The 20,062-nt window shown below is 36.7% G+C and overlaps 4 protein-coding genes and 1 long non-coding RNA gene across 5 annotated transcripts; 3 read left to right on the forward strand and 2 right to left on the reverse strand.

The window, feature by feature from the left end:
* The first annotated feature begins 257 nt into the window (after window positions 1–257).
* Window positions 258–2,281, forward strand: LOC149727572 (uncharacterized). Its single transcript, XM_089888474.1, has 3 exons — window positions 258–889; window positions 1,512–1,784; window positions 2,127–2,281. The coding sequence occupies exons 1-3, from the start codon at window positions 829–831 to the stop codon at window positions 2,279–2,281; spliced, it is 489 nt and encodes a 162-aa protein (XP_089744600.1). The 5' UTR covers window positions 258–828.
* Window positions 2,282–2,749: 468 nt separating this feature from the next.
* Window positions 2,750–6,984, forward strand: LOC149727573 (ryncolin-4-like). The gene is made up of 4 exons (XM_089888379.1): window positions 2,750–2,889; window positions 3,167–3,263; window positions 3,492–3,556; window positions 4,188–6,984. Exons 1-4 carry the CDS (start codon window positions 2,787–2,789, stop codon window positions 4,496–4,498), a joined length of 576 nt encoding a protein of 191 aa, XP_089744505.1. The 5' UTR covers window positions 2,750–2,786; the 3' UTR covers window positions 4,499–6,984.
* On the reverse strand, window positions 5,375–9,521 carry LOC149727574 (claudin-18-like). The gene is made up of 5 exons (XM_089888468.1): window positions 9,325–9,521; window positions 7,887–7,989; window positions 6,912–7,003; window positions 6,553–6,695; window positions 5,375–6,079 (listed from the first exon to the last, which is right to left on the reverse strand). Exons 1-5 carry the CDS (start codon window positions 9,454–9,456, stop codon window positions 5,905–5,907), a joined length of 645 nt encoding a protein of 214 aa, XP_089744594.1. The 5' UTR covers window positions 9,457–9,521; the 3' UTR covers window positions 5,375–5,904.
* A 4,053-nt stretch (window positions 9,522–13,574) lies between these two features.
* Window positions 13,575–16,775, reverse strand: LOC149727575 (claudin-1-like). Its single transcript, XM_089888467.1, has 5 exons — window positions 16,579–16,775; window positions 15,712–15,814; window positions 15,035–15,141; window positions 14,330–14,478; window positions 13,575–14,088 (listed from the first exon to the last, which is right to left on the reverse strand). The coding sequence occupies exons 1-5, from the start codon at window positions 16,711–16,713 to the stop codon at window positions 13,917–13,919; spliced, it is 666 nt and encodes a 221-aa protein (XP_089744593.1). The 5' UTR covers window positions 16,714–16,775; the 3' UTR covers window positions 13,575–13,916.
* On the forward strand, window positions 14,502–15,127 carry LOC149727576 (uncharacterized). The gene is made up of 2 exons (XR_016386031.1): window positions 14,502–14,703; window positions 14,898–15,127. It is a non-coding gene; the product is annotated as an uncharacterized LOC149727576 (long non-coding RNA).
* Window positions 16,776–20,062: the final 3,287 nt, after the last annotated feature.

Below are 20,062 nucleotides of genomic sequence, written 5' to 3' on the forward strand. Positions count from 1 at the left end.
TAATTAAATTTCCTAAACAAGTGGTAAACTGTAAGCGTTAACGTACCAAATAACTAAACTAGCCTAACAAACTTGAATAGTTGGTGTAGTTTTTAAAATAAACAGCTAAAACCTTCCAAAAATACTATGCGCCTATCTTTTACAATGGAGACGAAGGGAAATGGGGACGGAGTTGGCGGTCACGTGAATAGAAAAAAAGAATATATCACAGTTTTGAGCAGTTGCGCGTTCTACTCTTTTTTATTTCTGTGATTGAAGCTACAATATTTTATGTCCCCACTTTTAATTCGTTTTCAATTTTAAAGATTAAATCTCATTTTTTACAAGTATTCGTTTGTTTTGACATCAATTTTAAAAATGTGTAAAACGTTGACGATTCCCGATCCTAAGCCACTGTGAAAAGCTTGCACTGTAAAAAACATACTGGGTTCGATGCTGATAACATTATAGGCGTGTGTGTGTTTTTGCGCAGCAGATATAACGACAACTGCTCTAACCCAGTGGACCCTTATGGGTTGTCTATATTGCCAGCCATACAAAAGGGATCACCATGAATTTCGCATACACGAGCACGTATGAAATATGAAACAGAACAACCATGTTATAACGACTGTCGCTACCCCGCCTTCATTATAGTGTTATTCATTCACTCATTTAAAGATTGTCAGCTGTGACCAACCACGACACGGCATACCTTGAACACGTACAAACTACAAGCTGTAACATGTATGCGCTTCCGGTTTACTAAGAAATTAAACTACGTTTTTTTTGTATACACCTTTGATCGAACTGTCATTCTCATTTTCAACTCGTCAGCAACCATCGAATATGTCGTTCTGGTATTTGATATTGTCAGCAATCTGGTTTCGTGAGTGTTTTGCTTCTATGCGTAAGTAAATATAAAGTATATTTTAACTCTGTTCATATTTGCAATCGAGGATATTTTATTTAATTTTAAAACGGCTCAATTTAATAAACGTTTCGATGTCGTTTTCAACATCAAGGTAGAACAACTCGATATTTATCCTTATGAAAAGCGGTTTTAGAATTCTAGGTGGGGGAGAGATGGGACACATTTTTATTTTATTTTGTTGTTCCATTTGTTAGAAAACAAAAAAAAATCTTTAAAGAATTATAAAACTGTAAATTGTTAAAACACGAACAGTATATTTGGGTATTCTGTGCTAAATCTGTCCCATCTTACCCCGCGGTACGATACGTCTGGCAGCAACAGTTTTTATATTTCTTCATTTTCAATAAGTCAAGAACAAAAGCCTTTGCGCAGATAATATATAAACGTTTACGTATTGCATACGTAATATCGTAAGCAAGCATAAGGTGTATGTGAAACATAACACCCGTGTTACAACGGCTGTCGTTGCAAAACCACGCAGAATGTCGTTTATTCAATCACGTCCACAAAGAAAAATCATTCACAAAGCTATAACATGGCGTAAAGCAAGCTGAACGGCATGAAACAAATAAGCAACATTCATACCTATCGTTCACAGCCACAGAAGGCTTCGACTCATTTTGTTCGATATCGGCGCACCCACGAATGAACTTCACTCTAAGCTACGGACCTTACTCTACGAAGCCCAGCCAAGTCAATGTTACGTTTTTCCCAAGCGATCCGTCACAGGAACATGTTTTCCACGTATATGTGAAAAGTTGGGACGCTAATAAAGCGGATCTTGAGATAAGGAGAATGGATAACAATGTCGCCGGGTGGGAGGAATTGTCGGTGACCTTGGTTTGGTCGGTTGGGTTTAAGCAACAGACAGGTATTTATTCTATTCTATATTAAACAAGACTTGAATTTCTTCAACTCAGAGGCCACTAAAATTGGTTGATCAATTGTCAGTCATACAAAAAAAACACCCACGAACTTACATACGTGGTAACTCGTAAGCGTGCACGAGGTGTGTAAAACATAACACCCGTGTTATAATGACTGTCATTGCCCGCCATCTGAGGATAAATAAATTACATACATGGTAACTTGTAAGCGAACATGAGGTGTATGAACTAGAATACCCGGCATAAATAAGCTACATTCATTTATTCATTTAAAACATCCTATAATGTTTATAATATATTATATTTCCAACCTTAATTGCTCGCAGGTTTACAAAACTGTAAAGACATCTACGACACTGGTCAACACAAAAGTGGGATCTACGACATTCAAGTTGTCGGTTATAATGGGGAAGCTATGGAAGTATATTGTGATATGGAAACTGATGGCGGGGGGTGGCTGGTGGGTGTGGGGTGGATATAATACAAATGTTAAACTGGAAGGCATTGAATAGCATTTAGATTTGTACTGTAGGAGTGATAAAATAAAATTAGTTTAAATAACTTTTCGTACAAAGGTGAACGTCTGTTTTCATTCTCCTTTATCGTCCCCTTTAGTTCAAAACGAAAAAAAATACGGAATTATGTAATCGTAGCCTTTTTGTTCATATTTGTTCAAAACACGATCAAAAAAATAGAGATGTAGGTGCAAACCGTAACCTATCTTAACCACGATGCAAAAGGACGAGGTAAATTTCAACTCTTCCACAAACCCCCTGCTGGCCTGCTGCATCGTGTATAATCTCACTTACTTAAAATATAGCATTGAATAATCTGACTTTTATTTTAATAATATAATGCATTATTTTGTATTTAAACAGCCATGGAGATCATCGGTTATTTTTTAAATTGAGAAAGGGATTAGCAGCAGACCGACAGTCACTTAAACTTGTATATCATAATCATATAATGTACATTGTTTTGTATGCATGAAGGTATTTCAACGTCGAACCGATGGCTCTCAGGGCTTTTACTTGGGTTGGAACAAATATGTAAAAGGCTTTGGGGACAAGAACAACGAATTCTGGTTCGGTAAGAAAAATATCTCGTTGTATAATTTCGTGTCTCGTCGTATACGGCTTCAACCGTACCCAATGAAAATTATAAAAATAACGTTGTTCACAATACTGCTAAAAGATGCAGCAACAGACTATTTGCATGTACGGCAGGAACACGAGTTTTTTAGGGCTGGGGTGAAATAGGCGAAAATAACGACTGTAGTTGCTCGCCATGTGAGGTTAACAAGTTGCATCACGGCCTACTAGAGATCTTTAGTAGGCCGTGGTTGCATTAATTCATTTAAATTTAGGGTTGGAGAAACTGCATTTGCTCACTCGTACAGGAAGGTATGAGTTACGAGTAGACCTCAGGAACTGCACAAACTTCGCGAAATACGCTGTGTACTCGTGAGTATTTAACCCTTGCTAAAACTTCTTCACAAATTAATGTTAATTGGTGCTTTATTCACAAATTTATTTAAATTTTATTTGTTTAAAACTTGAGACTTTAAACTAGGCGTTCATGGTGCTTTAAAATCGTTATGTTGTTGACTATAGATGTATAACGCTCAGTTTGACCTTTTAGTAGCTATATACGTCATTTGTGTGACCTGTATCGTGTCTTTAATTTTCTAGAAATTTTCGCGTTGGTAGTTCCCCGTATTATCAACTAACAAGCACTGAGTATAGCGGCAATGCGGGTAAGTGAACATCTGCAATCGTAACAATATAACGATATATAATGGGGTGTAATATATAGTACGAAGGTGGGACACCTTTAGCACATAATATCCAAATATATCCTGTTCGTGTTTTAAACGATCAACAACGGTCTATGGGAGCCGTGAGGATACGGTTTTATATTTCTTTAAACGTATATTACATAAAGTATCCGCTTTGAGAAAATCATTTTACTATACAAAGATATTTGTTTGGAACAAAGTTACTTAGCAAGCTTTTTTAAAGCAAGATTGAGCGCGGATATTAGGCGCCAGTTATCCAAAGTTGCAAACCTTTTCCATTTGGAAGTTAAAGAATAGGGGGTGGGGGCCCAGTTGTTACGGGTTCAAGTCTGTAAATATTTCCTTAACAGCGAGATACGTTTGATAGATAACCAAACGTGTATTTTGCGTTCATTAAATCATAGCAGCGGTGTTGCGCAACCATTTTCATATATACAAAATATTAAAACACATTTCGAAAATCGGCCCCTCGCCTCACCATTATACATAACAGCAGCGTCGTTATAGGATGGACTCGTGACACACCGGTAGGTTACGGACCACCGGTTTACATATGGTAGCTAACCTATAAACTAAACTAACTAAAGAGAAAATACTCATGCAAAGTTTTACACCACAGGCAACGCATTGCAGATTCACAATGGCCGCAATTTCACAACCAAAGATCAAGACAACGATATCCTCGAAAGAACAAATTGTCCACGCCCCGGGTGCGACAATTGCGCAGTGAAGCACAAAGGTGCATGGTGGTACAGTAAATGTCACTCCGCTAACCTTAACAGCTTTTACGATCCTTGCGTTGTGCAAAGACCTTTTCATGGCGTAGTCAGTTGGAATTCGTTTAATGGGGAAAAGCGAGGCTTACGTTTTTCGGAAATGAAGTTCAGGCCCATTGACTGAGACCGAAGAGATGCGATCACCGGTGTTAACTTGCACAAATTTGTAAAGCTTTTTGATATATTGAAGTCGGTTTAACCTTAATCAAAAACTCTATTATAGCCACGCAAAGTATTATTACAAAAATATAAATATTGTTCCATCTCATTTTTAAATCTTTATATAAAAGTAGGGTGGGGAAAGATGGGATACCTTTAGCAGAATACCTAAATATCCTGATAGAGTTTTAAACAATTAACAACGGTCTATGGGAGTAGTGAGGATACAGTTTTTATAATTCTTCGAATGTTCTTTGTTTACTACTAAATGGGACGAGAAAAAGAGCTAAAAGGTGTCCCATCTTCCACCGCACCACTGTATAATAAAAATTAGTAATACTATTCTACCTAATTTTTTACCTTTTATACCTTCAAATGCCTTGCGACCTCATACGAAATGTAAACGGCGCATTTCGTTGAAACAGTGACCTTGCGCTTTTTCTTTATTCGTTGATATTAAACAGTTCTATACGCAGCATAGCATTTCTAAAATGTACAACCAATTCAAGAGAATGTATGCGGTCGAATGGTTAACAGGCCGGCCTACCCCTGGCAAAAACCTAGTGATTGCGTGCCAAGAATGCGACAAGACGCGCTGTAGTTGATTATGCGAGTAATCGCCCACAAGCTTTGCAATGATCACCGCAATTATTACGTTGATACCCAATCTCGCATAGAGTTGTATAAACAATGGTTAAGATAGACTGAAAAGATGTTCCATCTTCTCACCCCCTCCCCCTACTACATTACAAAAAGTTTTCGATTTGAGAAAATCTTTAAAGTTACTTGTCAAGAAAAAACGTGTCCCATCTTACCCTACCCTACTATATAACTGCAATGCCTAGGACTCCATGTTGTAATTCAATAATGAACTTTAATAAGCACAGTATGTATAAAGCGACATAAACAATTTACAGCTTTTTATAATTTGCGTAATTTAAAATTTAATATTTAAAGTTGTGTTAACATAATACATAAACTCGCTGTTCTAAACAATATGTCTGCTGAAAACGAAAACAGGGGACGAAAAAAATCCTAAGTTCTGGATCTCCGTAAAAGCTCAATATGACAGCATAAAGCGCGTGATTTGATTGGCTAAGAATAAAGTTTAAATTATCAACGTGTTATTTTTGTTGCTGTGATGGTTAAATCAAAATATACAAAAGTTTCGTATACTCAGTTCAATAGTGTCATTAAAACGGAGTTAAGTAAGCAGTATGTATGCCAGAATATCCTAGTTTTATATTTACTTTGAAAATATAAATGCAAAAAGTCTCTAGCCTAGTGGTATCTTATGTCAAAACATGTCCGTTGCGTAACAAGTTACTGTATATGACGTAGGCATTACGTCACTACTACAGCATAGTTACATCACACATACTCCTGTGACGGTGCCAATGTAGATTTGGTTGGATGGTATCGATATGTGGGAGGTATATCTTCTTCATCCGAGTTTCCACAGCTGATACACAAAGCCATGATTGAGCCGACCACTTGTAAAGCACCGCCGACCCAACCAAGGAATAAAGCATATCCAAACGTGTATCTATCATAAAATGACGGAAAGATTGTGAAAGGACGTGGTTTTTGTTTTGGGTGAAGTTAAGCAGTTATTTCAGAACATAGAAAAGTAGTACGAGTTATTAGTTAGATTGTTAGAATAAATAAAAACCAAGTTAACTTTTTGGGTCCGAGATGTACGTCAAATATAGACTGATCAAATAAGTTAAAACTTGTTTGATCAATAACCGTCATTAGGTGTCTTGCCTTAGTAAGAACAGGCTCAGTGGTGGCAGTATAGAGCCTCAAAACCGTTGAACCAGCTTAAACACCCGTGTTATAACGACTATTGTTGCACTACCACGCGAGAATAAATTTTACGTTACGTACGTGGTATTTTCAGCTACGTACGTGGTAACTTGTAAGCGGGCACAATGTGTATAAAACAGAACACCCATGTTATAACGACCGTCTTTGCCCCGCCATGCGAGGATAAATTTCTCCATCCACAACCCTCACCTTGTACCGCTGCCTCCAGTTAATCTCAACCTTGTTAGATATTCATGTTGGATCCTGATGTCGTTGGCATACCATGAAACTGCAGCAATGATCAACAAGCCAGCAAGCATAGAAGCTCCACCGGATGCAATGGTCAACTTGTTCTACAAAACAAACATTGGTTACATTTTAACAGCAGAATTTCAGAAGGAACCCGCCGTCGTTTTTTAACAACGCGCTTTTAGAAGAGGAGGGGAATACCGTTATATTATTTCATTGAAAACTATTTGTTTACAACCAAATCAGACGATAAAATGAAATGAAAACATGGACCATCCTCCCCTTACCGACTAATATGTTTGTTACACCTCCACACTTACCTGCAAACTCTTTACGCTCAATACAGTCGCCGCAACTGCAAGGCAGATTCCAATAAATGATATGAAAAGAGAAGACAAGCTGAATCCACGCGCTGTAACGTAATGAAATATTAAAATGATATTTATGAGGTACGTTATTGCAAAAGCCTGGTCTAAGCTAAGTCTCCATAACAACTGCGGCTCCGTAGTTTTTCACTCATCGGCCATCGGCGGAAAATGTTGAAATCAACAAGATTTTTTCTCAAAAAAAACTGAGCAGTTTGGGGTGTATTTTTATATTGGTTGTGTTTTAACGAATGTCCTCCTACTTTTAATCTTATCTATTTGTTATTTAAACTAATTTGATCTTCGGTGTTGTATCACAATGATGAGTAAAATGTATCTTTTAATACTCCTAGTATTTATTGGCAAGGAAGAATGTTTATACAATTTAACTTCTGGCTTGTTTTGTTTAAATTTCGAGCAATAAAACCGAGATAGCAGCCATGGCCTGGTTTCAATTCTCTTAAAACAAGTTGGTTTCTTACTTTATCGGGACAGGATAATTATGGCTTTGGAAAACACCGCCTCGAGCTGCTGTCGCTCATAAACAATTAAGGAGAAGACAGACAAGGACATTTATTGGGCGCGGAGAGCTGTAAAAGCCATCGAGTTTTATCTGTTTTTTTCCTTTTTAATTCCTGTTCTTAATTAAATTTGTACCAATTGAACATAACATTCTACACTTTATATTATTTATCCATTTGATTACAAACAATTGTGGAAAATCTCTAACAAAATATACAACTAAATTAATTTAAACAACTTATAACCTGAAATATTTAGTTCTTTATAAACAAATCGGATGTTTGCCATTGGATGATAGGAATGGAACGAAATACAATTAACCTTACCTACTTGTAGCGGCTTGTGACCGAGGAAAAGTTTGTAACCCAATGCTGTTACGTGTTGCGAATATTTGATGCTAAACCTCACCTGCTTGGAGTTCGGTTGGGAGACCGAGGAAGAATCTGTTGAAATCATCGCAATCCCAGTTTCCTGTTGCAAAAGTTTGGCATCTTATCCAAAGTCCCTCGTGCTGGAAGGGATAACAGGGGATAAATGGATATACAGCAGATGAAAGGATGAGTAAATGAATGAATGAATGAGTAAATGAATGAGTAAATGAATGAATGAATGAATGAATGAACGTAACTTTCTTTATCTTTGCATGGCGGTGCAACGACAATCGTTATAACACGAGTATTTTGTTTCATACATCGCGTATGTAACTTTGTGAGTGATTAAACGCCTTGTTTAAGGACACGTACGCCCGCAGCGGTAGCAGTAACGGGCTGTATGGGGTAATGGCACATGATCTAAATCCGAGTAAACGAACAGTTACTGATTTAAAATTCATAAGACTTAAACGAACTTAAATTTATAGTATAAACAAATAGTTAAAGTAATCAAAGAAAAACTAAACGCATACACCAGCCAACGTAACTCCAATGAAGCAACTATGCAGTAGGCTATATAACCACAAAAGGCAAGTACATTTAAGTAACAATAGATAAACTAAATGCATACACTAAACTTAACTACAGTACAACTGGCAGTCCAAGGGAATTGAGTAACGTGGTAATTGGGCAAAAAGTGGGAGACGTAAGAATGTAGCTTATTATTCCACACGTGCGTGGTGCGTTTATTTAAGGTGTTGGAATTTACTGCACCAGTTTGCCCCGGGACAAGGCTCGAAATTGGTTCTCAGCACTCATATAAAAACATAGAACAAAATGCTCGATTTTGAGGCCCGTAGGATTTAACCACGAATTCACTGAACTTTGTGTTGGCATTTAAACTTCGCCCAAGGCGCTGATTAACACACAAAGTATAATACAATGCCAATCATGTGGATTAACTCGTATCTAGTGGAACAACTTTGAGAAACGCACTTAATTTTTTTTGCTTTAGTTATTTTCGGATTGTTCTATAACTGTATAAGTTATTTATAATGTATAATCTATAGACGTGGTCCACAGGGGTTGGGCAAATACAGTTACGTGTTTTGCTATTTAGGACACACACAGCAACAATGGTAGCAACATCAAGCTTCGAACCATCAATCTTCTGGTTAAGAAGCGCTCTAACTCAGTGCCACAGAACATTGACGCGTTTATGTTTTGTACGCTGAAAATCTTTATTGGGGAGGGGAAAGATGGGACGCATTTTCCATTTTCTCGTTTCAACAAAGAACATTAAAGAAATTATAAAACCGTATCCCACGACTTCTATACAGACCGTTGTTAATTGTTTAAAGAACTTTAAAACAGAATCAGGATATTTGGATATTATGTGCTAAGGGTGTCTCATCTTCCCCAACCCTACTATAGTATGTATGATAATGGTAATAACAAAGATAAATCATCCATACCCGAACTATAGAGTCGTTCAAAGTGTCTTCCAGGTCGTTTCGTTTCCAGTATGGCAGAAATACGGTTACAACTTCAAGTATGAATGCGATTACATACAGTATACACACAGCTATATGCAAACCGCTTGCCATGATATTATAATTATGGAACCTAACAAAGTTCAAAGGACGGAAATCTGAAAAATAATTATTAGTATAGTTTCGTATTAAAATTGACACGTATCCATATAGACAGCAATAACATCTAAAGTTTTTTTGCCCTTTGAATTCCTATCAACCAAGTAAAACAAAATACATAAACTAAATATTTACAAACTTAATCGGCAGTGAATTAAACCCTTGACATCATACAAACGAAACAGCCAGACTGAGTTCTATTATCTTCTGCAGACGTTGACTCCTATCTTTCTTTTATATCCCGCAAAGCAGTCGCTATTAATACCAATATCACGTGTCTCTTACAAGGATGTTATTTTCGAGCAAAAACAGAAACCATCGTTTTTAAATTCAAGGAGAAAGTCATTTAATTTAAGTTACTTTACAAAAACAAAGTTACGTAGGTTTTAATAAAATTAAATTTTTTTAAAGTGTTTATTTTTTATAAAGACTTCAGACGTACAGTTGAAATAAACGCAAACAGATATATATATGGTTAATGCGAAAACATTTTCAGCGGTTTTTGGATGTTTTGAACAAACCGGAGAAAAACCTAAATGTTCGATAAACCTTCATGACATACTTCCACAATTAAAAATAAACCTAGTAGCGATTTTCAAACAAGTTTTTTTTTGTCACGTTTTACATAAACGGTAAAATATTTAGACCTACCATGTTACAGTTTAAACTTGAATAGTGAACAGCTAACTCTGAACTTGGCCTTTTACCCAGAGTTCTGGGAAATCTCAACTTAATTCAAGTTTATCAACGTTAACAGCGCTTCTAGTTAAACAGGGGTGACTAATATATAACTTACTTTAATACATAAAGTGACCGCGCAAGTTGAATAAGCTAACTTGGCGCTCCAGGCGTATACCTGCCCAAGTCCAAACAAAACACAACCGACTGTGATGTCATACAGGGACATACTACTTAAGGCAATATGCAACCACGTGACCATGCTTCATGTACAGCGCATGAAAATTTGATAAGCGAAGATAAGAGGTGTACTGCTGTGTCGGAGGCAAGCTGTTTCAGTATACGGCCATGCGCATATTTTTATGTAGTACCGTTGGGGAAGATGGGACATCTTTAGCACATAATATCGAAATATCCTGATCTTATTTTTAACAATTAACAACAGTCTATGGGAGTCGTAAGAATACGGTTTTATAATTTTTGAATGTTCTTTGTTTACAACCAAGGATGTTCCGTCTTGCCCCACCCTACTATAAAACCATATTTCGAGAAAGCCTAATATGATGCTGTCTTCAAAATCTCATTAGTTTTAATAAAGTATTTTTCGAGGTTTAAAATTGTTGTGCATTTGCACCATTTCTAAGCAGAATATTTCTTTGTCACCACAAACGAAAAGAGTGGAATAAAAACAAAAACTTGTTGCTCAAGGCATAATTTGTTGTTGTGATATTTCGAAATAGCAAAATCTATATAAACAGGGAGTTTAAATTCTACCACGCAAGGTATTAACTAAAGCCACTGTGGCGCTGCATGGGCGAATTCCTTTAAAACTAATTTCATTTCGCAATCTCATACAGCCAAGTGAAAGCCCTGTCAATAATTGTATCTCGCACTCCCAACGTTTGAAATTCGGTGAATTTACGAGCGAGGCGATCTTCTCCGCTTCGTCTTTCGTTAAAACTGTCTCAGTTCGCCACAAATACACGGAACCTTATAAGAACTACAAGCACTTGATGAAGTTTCGCTGCTAACAACGCCTCATTGTATTCCAATAGGGAACGGTATATATAGTAGGGTGGGGAAAGATGGGACACCTACACAAATATCCAAATATCCTGATCGTGTTTTAATCAATTAACAATGGTCTATTGAAGTCGTGAGGATACGGTTTTATAATTCTTTAAATTTTCTTTGCTTACTACCAAATGAGACAAGAAAATATAAAAAGGTGTCCCATCTCCCAATACACTACCCTACACATTGCAGTACACACGCGTGTATTGGCCAAACAATTCATTAGTGACCACTGGGTTGATGCAATTAGCATAAAATGACTTTTCCGAAGACACACACCATCAGTAGCATCATCGAGCTTCGATCCCAGAATACTTTAGTTAAGAGGCAAGCCATACACTGTCCACCACGATAGCGTTATGTTAATCGCTGAACCAACTCAACGTAACTTGGTTGTTTTAGCAACTCATACACCAACACAACAAAACATGTTGTTGTTTTATCATCCACACAAAGTATATTGCTAACCTACTTTATTAATATATAGTAGGGTGGGGGAAGGTGGGACACCTTTCATTCTATTTTCTCGTTCCATTTGGTAGAAAACAAAGAACATTTAAAGAATTAAAACCGTATCCTCACGACTACCATAGACCGTTGTTATTTGTTCAAAACTTGATCAGGATATTTGGATAATATGTGCTAAAGGTGTTCCATCTTCCCCACTATATGAACACCAGACTTTCCAACTAAAACACTTTACATGAAAAACTATATATTATAAACAAATCTACAAGCATAACATCGTTATATTTAAACACCATTAACCTTTTATTAGCTAAATAACCTTAAAGAAAAATTAATAACAATACGGGTACCACTGCTTTATCTCTACAACTGGTTTTATCTTTCAAACGTATTTACGATCTTTTGACAACGGAAATTAAACGGTAGAATGTAAAGACTCAATTATGTTATCTGTGTTTATTTAAACAAAATGACCCCTAATATTTAAGGACTTTGGTTTACCTTTTAAGTTTAAACGTTATAAAGATGCTCCTAACTCAGTAAACACAACCTGCCTTCAAACTAACATAGTTTAACTTCACTACCACCACGAACACCCGCTGTGTTCGTACCAACTCATATGTAACATGACCATGTTATAATCAAAGTAGCAAACTATCAATGGTGCTTATACAACCAGACTCCATACATTGTACTTGAAATTGTTATGAACTTCAACTTATGTTCAATGTTACAACATGTTATGGAAACCGCATGTCTGTCTATCGTGTATGCTTGAATATGATCCTGCTTTCGTTAGTTTTAACTTTTTCAAAAACGACTGAATATATTTTAAAAACAGTTTGATTTTTACTTTATAGAAAACTTTGGAATATTTTACGCTTGCTTTAGTTTATAATTTGGTAAATCTACTTTGCTACATTTATGGTCCGTTACTTTAGCTTATAAAATTATGAATTACACAAGTTATAAAATTTACTATCTCGCAAAAACATGTTAATTTTGGGGAAAACTAATATTTGCATCATATTTACCCGTCTTCCACTGTTTAGCATTCGACTATAAAATATTCTTTGTATAGAAAACATAATGCATTCAAATCTCATGCATCTACTGAACATGTATACAGCTATCTGGATGGCGTTATTGATTTCTATTGATTCCCAAGGATTAATATTTCTAAAAGCCTGCAACGCGCTGGTCACTAAATAAGGCTTAAAACAGCTTATGGTCAACACGCATAGTATCCGCAACACTGACTGTATTTAATTGAAACCAAGACACCTGGTACACAGGTGTTGTCCCACTTTTGTCAAATTAAAATGATGTGTAGCAGGTCGGGGTAAAATGGTTGAAAACACGATTGGGAAATGTGGGATATGATGTGTTAATGGTATCTATCTTACCCTATGGTAATATACTCGATGTTTATTGAATACAAAACACTGTATGTTGTATGAGAATGACATGTCTAATACATTTCAGAAAGTATCGGAAGACGGTGGTTGACTAAACTATTACTTTATCGAAAAAAACCTTCAAAACAGGATTTAAAAATAAGTTGACCTTTTGTTGCCCTATATTCCCCGCGTATATATTACTGTGGGGGAAGATGGCACACATTTAGCTCAGAATATCCAATTTCCTGATTGTATTTTAAGCAATTGCCAACGGTCTATGGAAGTTGTGGGAATACGTTTTTTAATTCTTTGTTTACAACCAAATACGACAGGAATACAGAATAAAAAGGCGTCCCATCTTCCCTCACCCTGCTAGATATATTTTAATGACGTAATATATGGTACCGCAGCTTAAGATAGACACCGAAATTAAACCTCGGAAAAAAACAGCGCTTTCTATTCATGTCGTTGCGTTTATTTACAGAATTTTACAAAGTACGTTTCCTCCGGCACAAAAAATGTCAATCGCCTTTTGTTTCAAAACTTATGGCGCATAGAAATTTTATAAAACCAAGCTAAAAAAAGGAGACGGTCCCTGAAATTTTCGAGACGTCCCCTTGGGCTAAGAATTTGTGCATAAAAGAGCAAGAGACGGGCAATTATTGGGAAGTAGCAGCTTAACGATAAAAAAGTTTTAAAATGTACCATAAAGAGCCGGTATGTGCGTCATGCGCCCCGCCGAGCGCTTTGTTGGTTTTTGGTTTTTAGTTCTCTGTTGTACTGTGCTAAAAACGACTAGACATATTCTTGACTGTTTCCGGCAGATTTTGGTGGCCTGTACACGTAGTTCCTTGGAGCATCGTCGTACGATTCTCCGCCACATCCTGTACACATAGCAAGGATTCCACCCAACACCAACAAAGCACCTGCGATCCAGCCGATGAAAAGAGCTTCTCCGAAAATGTATCTGTAAAAATAGTTGAATGAATTAATGTAACTTATTTTATCCTTGCGTGGTCTGAAAAGGACAGTCGTTATAACACGGATGATGTTCTGTTTCACACATCCCGTGCTCGCTTACGAGTTGCGAAGTACATTACTTTGTGGGTGACTTATATTGTGTTTTTTTTATATCTTTTTTATCCATGACAGACAATTTGAACAGCTAAAACGCTCATATGCTTTAACCGCTCAGCCAACCAATTTACCTTGTAATTGTTGTGCTTGAGTTGAGTAGCAGCTGTTGGCTGGCGAATTCGTGGGCAATCCTGATGTCATTAGCATACCAGGAAACGGCTGCAATCAAGAGAAGACCGGATAGAAACCCAATCGACCCCCCGATTAATCGAACACGTTTCTGTGTGACGTAATAACTGTTTATTTTGTTTCAGTTGTAATTTAGGGGTAAAAAGACGATACTATGTTAGAAGCATATGTATAAGCTAACCGTTTAGAAAGTTTAACTTAATAACAGAAATTTACAAAATTTATGGCATGCCTCACTGTAGGGCCTCACCCATATAGAATAGAATGTGCATATACAATGTTGGGGGTAATGAGCAAACTTTGGCCTAAATCCCAGGTCCCATGGCATGCCTCACTATGGGACTTCAACCATATAGAATAGAATGTGCATATACAATGTTGGGCTAATGGGCCAACTCTGGCCTAAACCCCAGGTCCCATGTCATGCCTCACTGTAGGACCTCACCCATATAGAATAGAATGTGCATATACAATGTTGGGGTGATGGACCTACTCTGGCCTGTATCTCAGGCCCCATGGCATGCCTCACTATGGGACTTCAACCATATAGAATAGATTGTGCATATACAATGTTGGGGTAATGTGCCTAAACCCCAGGTCCTACAGCAGGTACTCCACCAATTAACACACAAACAGAGCCATCTTACCTTTAAGCCCTTAACGTCGCCACCGCATGGAAGAGAGTCCATTCCCAACACCATAGCGATGATGGCTAGAATACCGAACACGATTGATGTGATGCCGAATCCACGGGCTGGAAGGGATGCAATGTTAAAGAAACGAACAAGTTCTTTGGTAATTTAACTACATCATGGTACAGCGGTGAGGCGCCGTAACCAAACGATACCAGACTCGATGCGACTACCAATATGGGTACGCTTTTTTGAATGCTTCTGCCCAACGGTCACTATTGGGTTGTTCAAATTGTTAGTAATGCAGAAGAACAATCACCCACAAGGTTACACACGTGGTAACTCGTAAGCGGGCACGAGGTGCATGAAACAGACACCCGTGGTATAACGACTGTCATTACCCTGCCACGAGAGGATAAATAAGTTACATAGAATTATTCGATCTTTAATGAAATATATCGCGCTTGTATTAAGATTTATTGCCCAAAGCTATTAACTACATTATTATCTCATATGTCGCAATAATTGTGACATTACCGGTTCACTAAAACAAGCAACAAATTATCCTACTTAGCCCCACTCTAAGTCCATGAGCTATTTTATAATTCATGTGTTAGAGCTATTTTACTAAAAACAGATCCAAAATAACCCAATGCTGTTACGTGTTGCGGATATTTGATGCTAAACCTCACCTGCTTGGAGTTCGGTTGGGAGGCCGAGGAAGAATCTGTTGAAATCATCGCAATCCCAGTTACCAGTGTTAAAGGTTTGGCACTTGATCCATAACCCTTCGTGCTGTAAATATACAAGTGTGGATAATAAGATACATGCAATCATGAAGGTATAGTACTGTGGGATACGATGGGAAACGCTTGCACATATTAACCCATATAGTAATGTGGGGGAAAATGGGACGTTAGCCCTCTGAATTCACATTTCCTGATCGTGTTTTAACAATTACCAACGTGTTTTTTAAAGTTGCGAGGTCGCGGTTATATAGCTCTGTAAATACGGTTTGTTTAAAATGAAAACAAGACCATCTACCATTCTACCCCACCCTACTATACATTCATATGAAGAGGTCAATCAACAATTTATGATTTAGGTTACATAAAGGCGCCCACAGGATCGGTTTTTAATTATTGTTTATTATTATTATGCAACAGGAGAATTTGTTTGTATTGTGGGAGAGAAGTCACGTGTTTCTGCAGGTTTTGACTTTAAATTATTTATCAGTTACACAGGAGGACGTCGATCAAGTAAATAGAAAACAAGAGAGCTTGGTTGTAATAAATAGGCACATATCATCATTGGGGTAATCTGGATACAGCTATATTATACAACTATGCAAGTATTCTTTGTTTATCATTAAATAGAACAATAAAAGAAAATGAAACCATAGACCATTTTATGTTTGTTGTTTCAACATTAACCATCTAACCCCAACCTACTAAACATATCTCTTGTAGATTTAAAGCTTTATTAAAAGCACTTTACAATTATGTTGTGTTTAAAGGGGATTCCTAACTTGTTGAATATCAAAATTTCTTAGTTCTTACCCTGACGATACTGTCCCGGATCGTATCTTCCGGATCATTCTTCTTCCAATAAGGAATTGCAACGCTAACAACCCCTAGGATCGTCCCAATAGTAAACAATATAAGAGAAGTGACTTCAATAGCAGCGCTACCCATTCTGTATCAGCTTAGTTTAAATTAACTTAATCACAGATTATCTGCAAAAGATCACAGACACGGTTAATTGGAATAATTTGGGTTAATTCGTCGTTTTAAAATTGTATTTTTGATATTCTATTCCATAATAAGTAAGCTTCTACAGTTACGTCTTGGAACCTTCGACTTAGGCCTGAGTTGGCCAATTCCGCAATACGTTGAAAAAATATTAAAATTCAAAATATCAGATATTAAATAAAACATTAATAACGTTCTTTGAACAATTTTTTCCGAAATTAGAACTAGTTCTACACATTAATACACTTTAATTGCGATTAATTATTCATTTAGTTTCGATATTATTAATTATAAAACAAGTTACTTTTAATTAAGTATACTGCTAGAAATGGGCACGTAATTACTAGTTCTGACGTCATAATTATCTGAGTTATCTTTTCTTGACTTCTAATAACTTAATTGACCAACGGATTAGTAACTGACTCTTCAAAACTGATATTTTAGGATAAATAAACCTATATTTTGTTTAGCCATCATTTAACCATGAAGTCGAAAAACGATGAAGGTAGAATACCGAAACGTCGGTTTTAATAAAACATGTTAGTTATAGGAAATGCTCTGTTCTTGAAATAAATTATGCCTGGTAGCAACAGAAACCGAAAACAACTAATTTGTGTTTATTTCCTTATAGTATTGATTTAAATAGCCAGCGATCTGGTTTGCTGTCAAACGCACACGATAAATCTATCAGTACCTTGCTTTATGTAACCGACCGCGCCCTTCGACGTTAAAAGCAGACCGTCTCATTATAAGAGGGAGGCACGAAACTAATTCAATGACGTCATGCGCATGAGAAAAGCCCGTATGACGAAACAAAGAAACGAAAGTCAACGTAACAATAACACCGGAATTTAAATCGCTGACGTAATTTGCATACGTAATGGAAATAACCGCAAAGATAAAATGTTTAATATCTTTTAAGTTACTCCCAAATTGAAATTAGCCAGAGACGAAAATAACTCCTTAATGATTGCAAAATAAAGATTTAATTTATTAAACCGGTATATATATAATTAGCAGTTAAAGTACATCAAACTTTTGTACGATTTTTAACACTCTCTAGCGGTTTAGTTGCAAATTGTAAAACAAAGTCACAACACATATTATACAACAGTCAAAGTAATACCAGATACAACATGTATAGTTATGCACTTTTTACATTACTAACACAAACAACTAGTTTCACGAGAAACACAATCACGCAGAATATCATTCATGCTAGATGATATACTACAACCTCCAAATTCCCGTACATTGCCAATAAAACGCTAACTTTCAACTACGAAACTTAACTCTACAATTCTCGTACGCCCCGGGCGACGTTTCAAACTTCGTTCTCACAAGCCCACAGTTTACGAGACGAATAATTGCCCGCTTACGATGCCGATTAATAAGTGGGCTGGAAAAGCAATTTCAGCTGGTTTCACCACACCATACAAGAACATATACAATGCTAGTAATTATAAACGGTCACGTATTCCTTAACGTTCCTATCACTGACAGGCACCAAATTACTAAACTTCAAGAAGTAATTAAAATACTACAACGGCACTAATTGTATTAATACGAGCGAAACTATGTGCTGAAATCGTAACTTTAATCATTTTAAGACAAATATCCTCGAATTAAAGCAAGGCCTCTTAATTTAAACTGTAGCCAGAGTCACACCATTATAATAAAACGATAGAACAATTATGATAGTAAGGTGGGGAAAAATGGGACACCTTTTCATACCATTTTCTTTCCTCATTTGGTAGTAAACTAGACAGCGATTTTTTAACAGGCTTAAATCATTATACAACGTAAAGATTGAATTGCCTTCCAGATTAAACTAAAGATCCGCTTTTTAAAAATATTGTTTAAATTCAAACCTAATTATAAATATTCTCAAAACAAAGATTGAGTTTAAGAATTCAACAAATCAGTTTTAATGAATATTCAAACCTTAGTAGTTCCAATACAATCATCTAGACCACCTGTGCACTACACTCCCATATCCAGCAATACCAACATCCTGACTAACTGCTTGTCGCAACAAAAGCCACTTCAATATCGAGCTGTTGTGTTTGCTTGTGTACCTTGCACATGCGACGACTCATTCTAAAAAGCGCTGATCACGGCGGCGGCTTCTCGCCAATTCAATCGTCTCCTATGCGCTTCCACGCAGCGTGAGTTACTTTTCGATTTTCAAAGCCAAACAACCTTATAACACAGCGAGCCGCCACCGCCGGGGGGTGCAACCGTCCTCCAGGTTTGAAGCTAAATTGGCGCCTTCTTTTTTCACTCGCGCCTCCCGCCCTCTCATGATAAGAAAGCGCAACTATGACGTCATCTGATCGCGCTGTTTTAATGACGTCATAGATAAAATTTTGGAAATTTCACCAAAGACCTCCAGACCTCGCGGTGACATTGCATAAACATGTTGACAGTCGCAAACCACTAATGGAACTATTATAGTAAATTTGAATCCCATTAAATCGGGAATCTGACCCAGAAATAATTGTTGACCTAATTAGTTAATTTAAAACTTTGATATTATGTCGTGATTTACAAAAATTTACAGTTTTACATATCACCCCAAATCTGTCGGTTTAAAAATTTCGTCACATTACGACACAATGCGATTGAAAATGACTACGATGACGTAACATATCATGCGTCAGTGACGAAGAAGCTTACAGCCAATCAAGTTTTAATATTTAATGATAAATCGAAACAAGCCATATTTGGTATAAAGCAGTGAGGAGAAAAGAATATATGACGTCATCATACTCCCGACCAATCAGAGCGGAGTTTATAAACAGCTACATAATTGCAATGGAAATATTCAACAATTTCATTTCCCGTTTAGGAGTTACACCATGTATTCAACGTATATCATATGATATATAAGTTCGCGCATTTACGCTGACATTGCTTTTATCAATTATTCAGCTATTTTCCTGGAAATTATACGAATTTTGAGACACTTTTTTTAAACAATTTTTTAACCAGAAATTGCATAAGACTTAAAAAATTCCCTAATTTTGAAAACTTTAAATTTTCCTAAAAAATCCCAGGTCCCATGACATGCCTCGCCATAAGACCCCCATATAGAATAAAAGATAAAATAAAACGTAATTCGACACCACAAATTACAGCTAAAGTTGCGATATGTTGCCTCTTACCAGTTTAATTCGATACAAAGAACCATCACCGACTCATAGTTATAAACCCCCAGGCTACAAACCGACAAACATACTTCTGGGAAAGCGGCTTACAACCAAACCAAGGATTTATCATCAAAATAAAG

Source organism: Ciona robusta, chromosome 11, assembly GCF_009617815.1.
Source record: "Ciona robusta chromosome 11, ASM961781v2".
Lineage (NCBI taxonomy): Eukaryota > Metazoa > Chordata > Ascidiacea > Phlebobranchia > Cionidae > Ciona > Ciona robusta.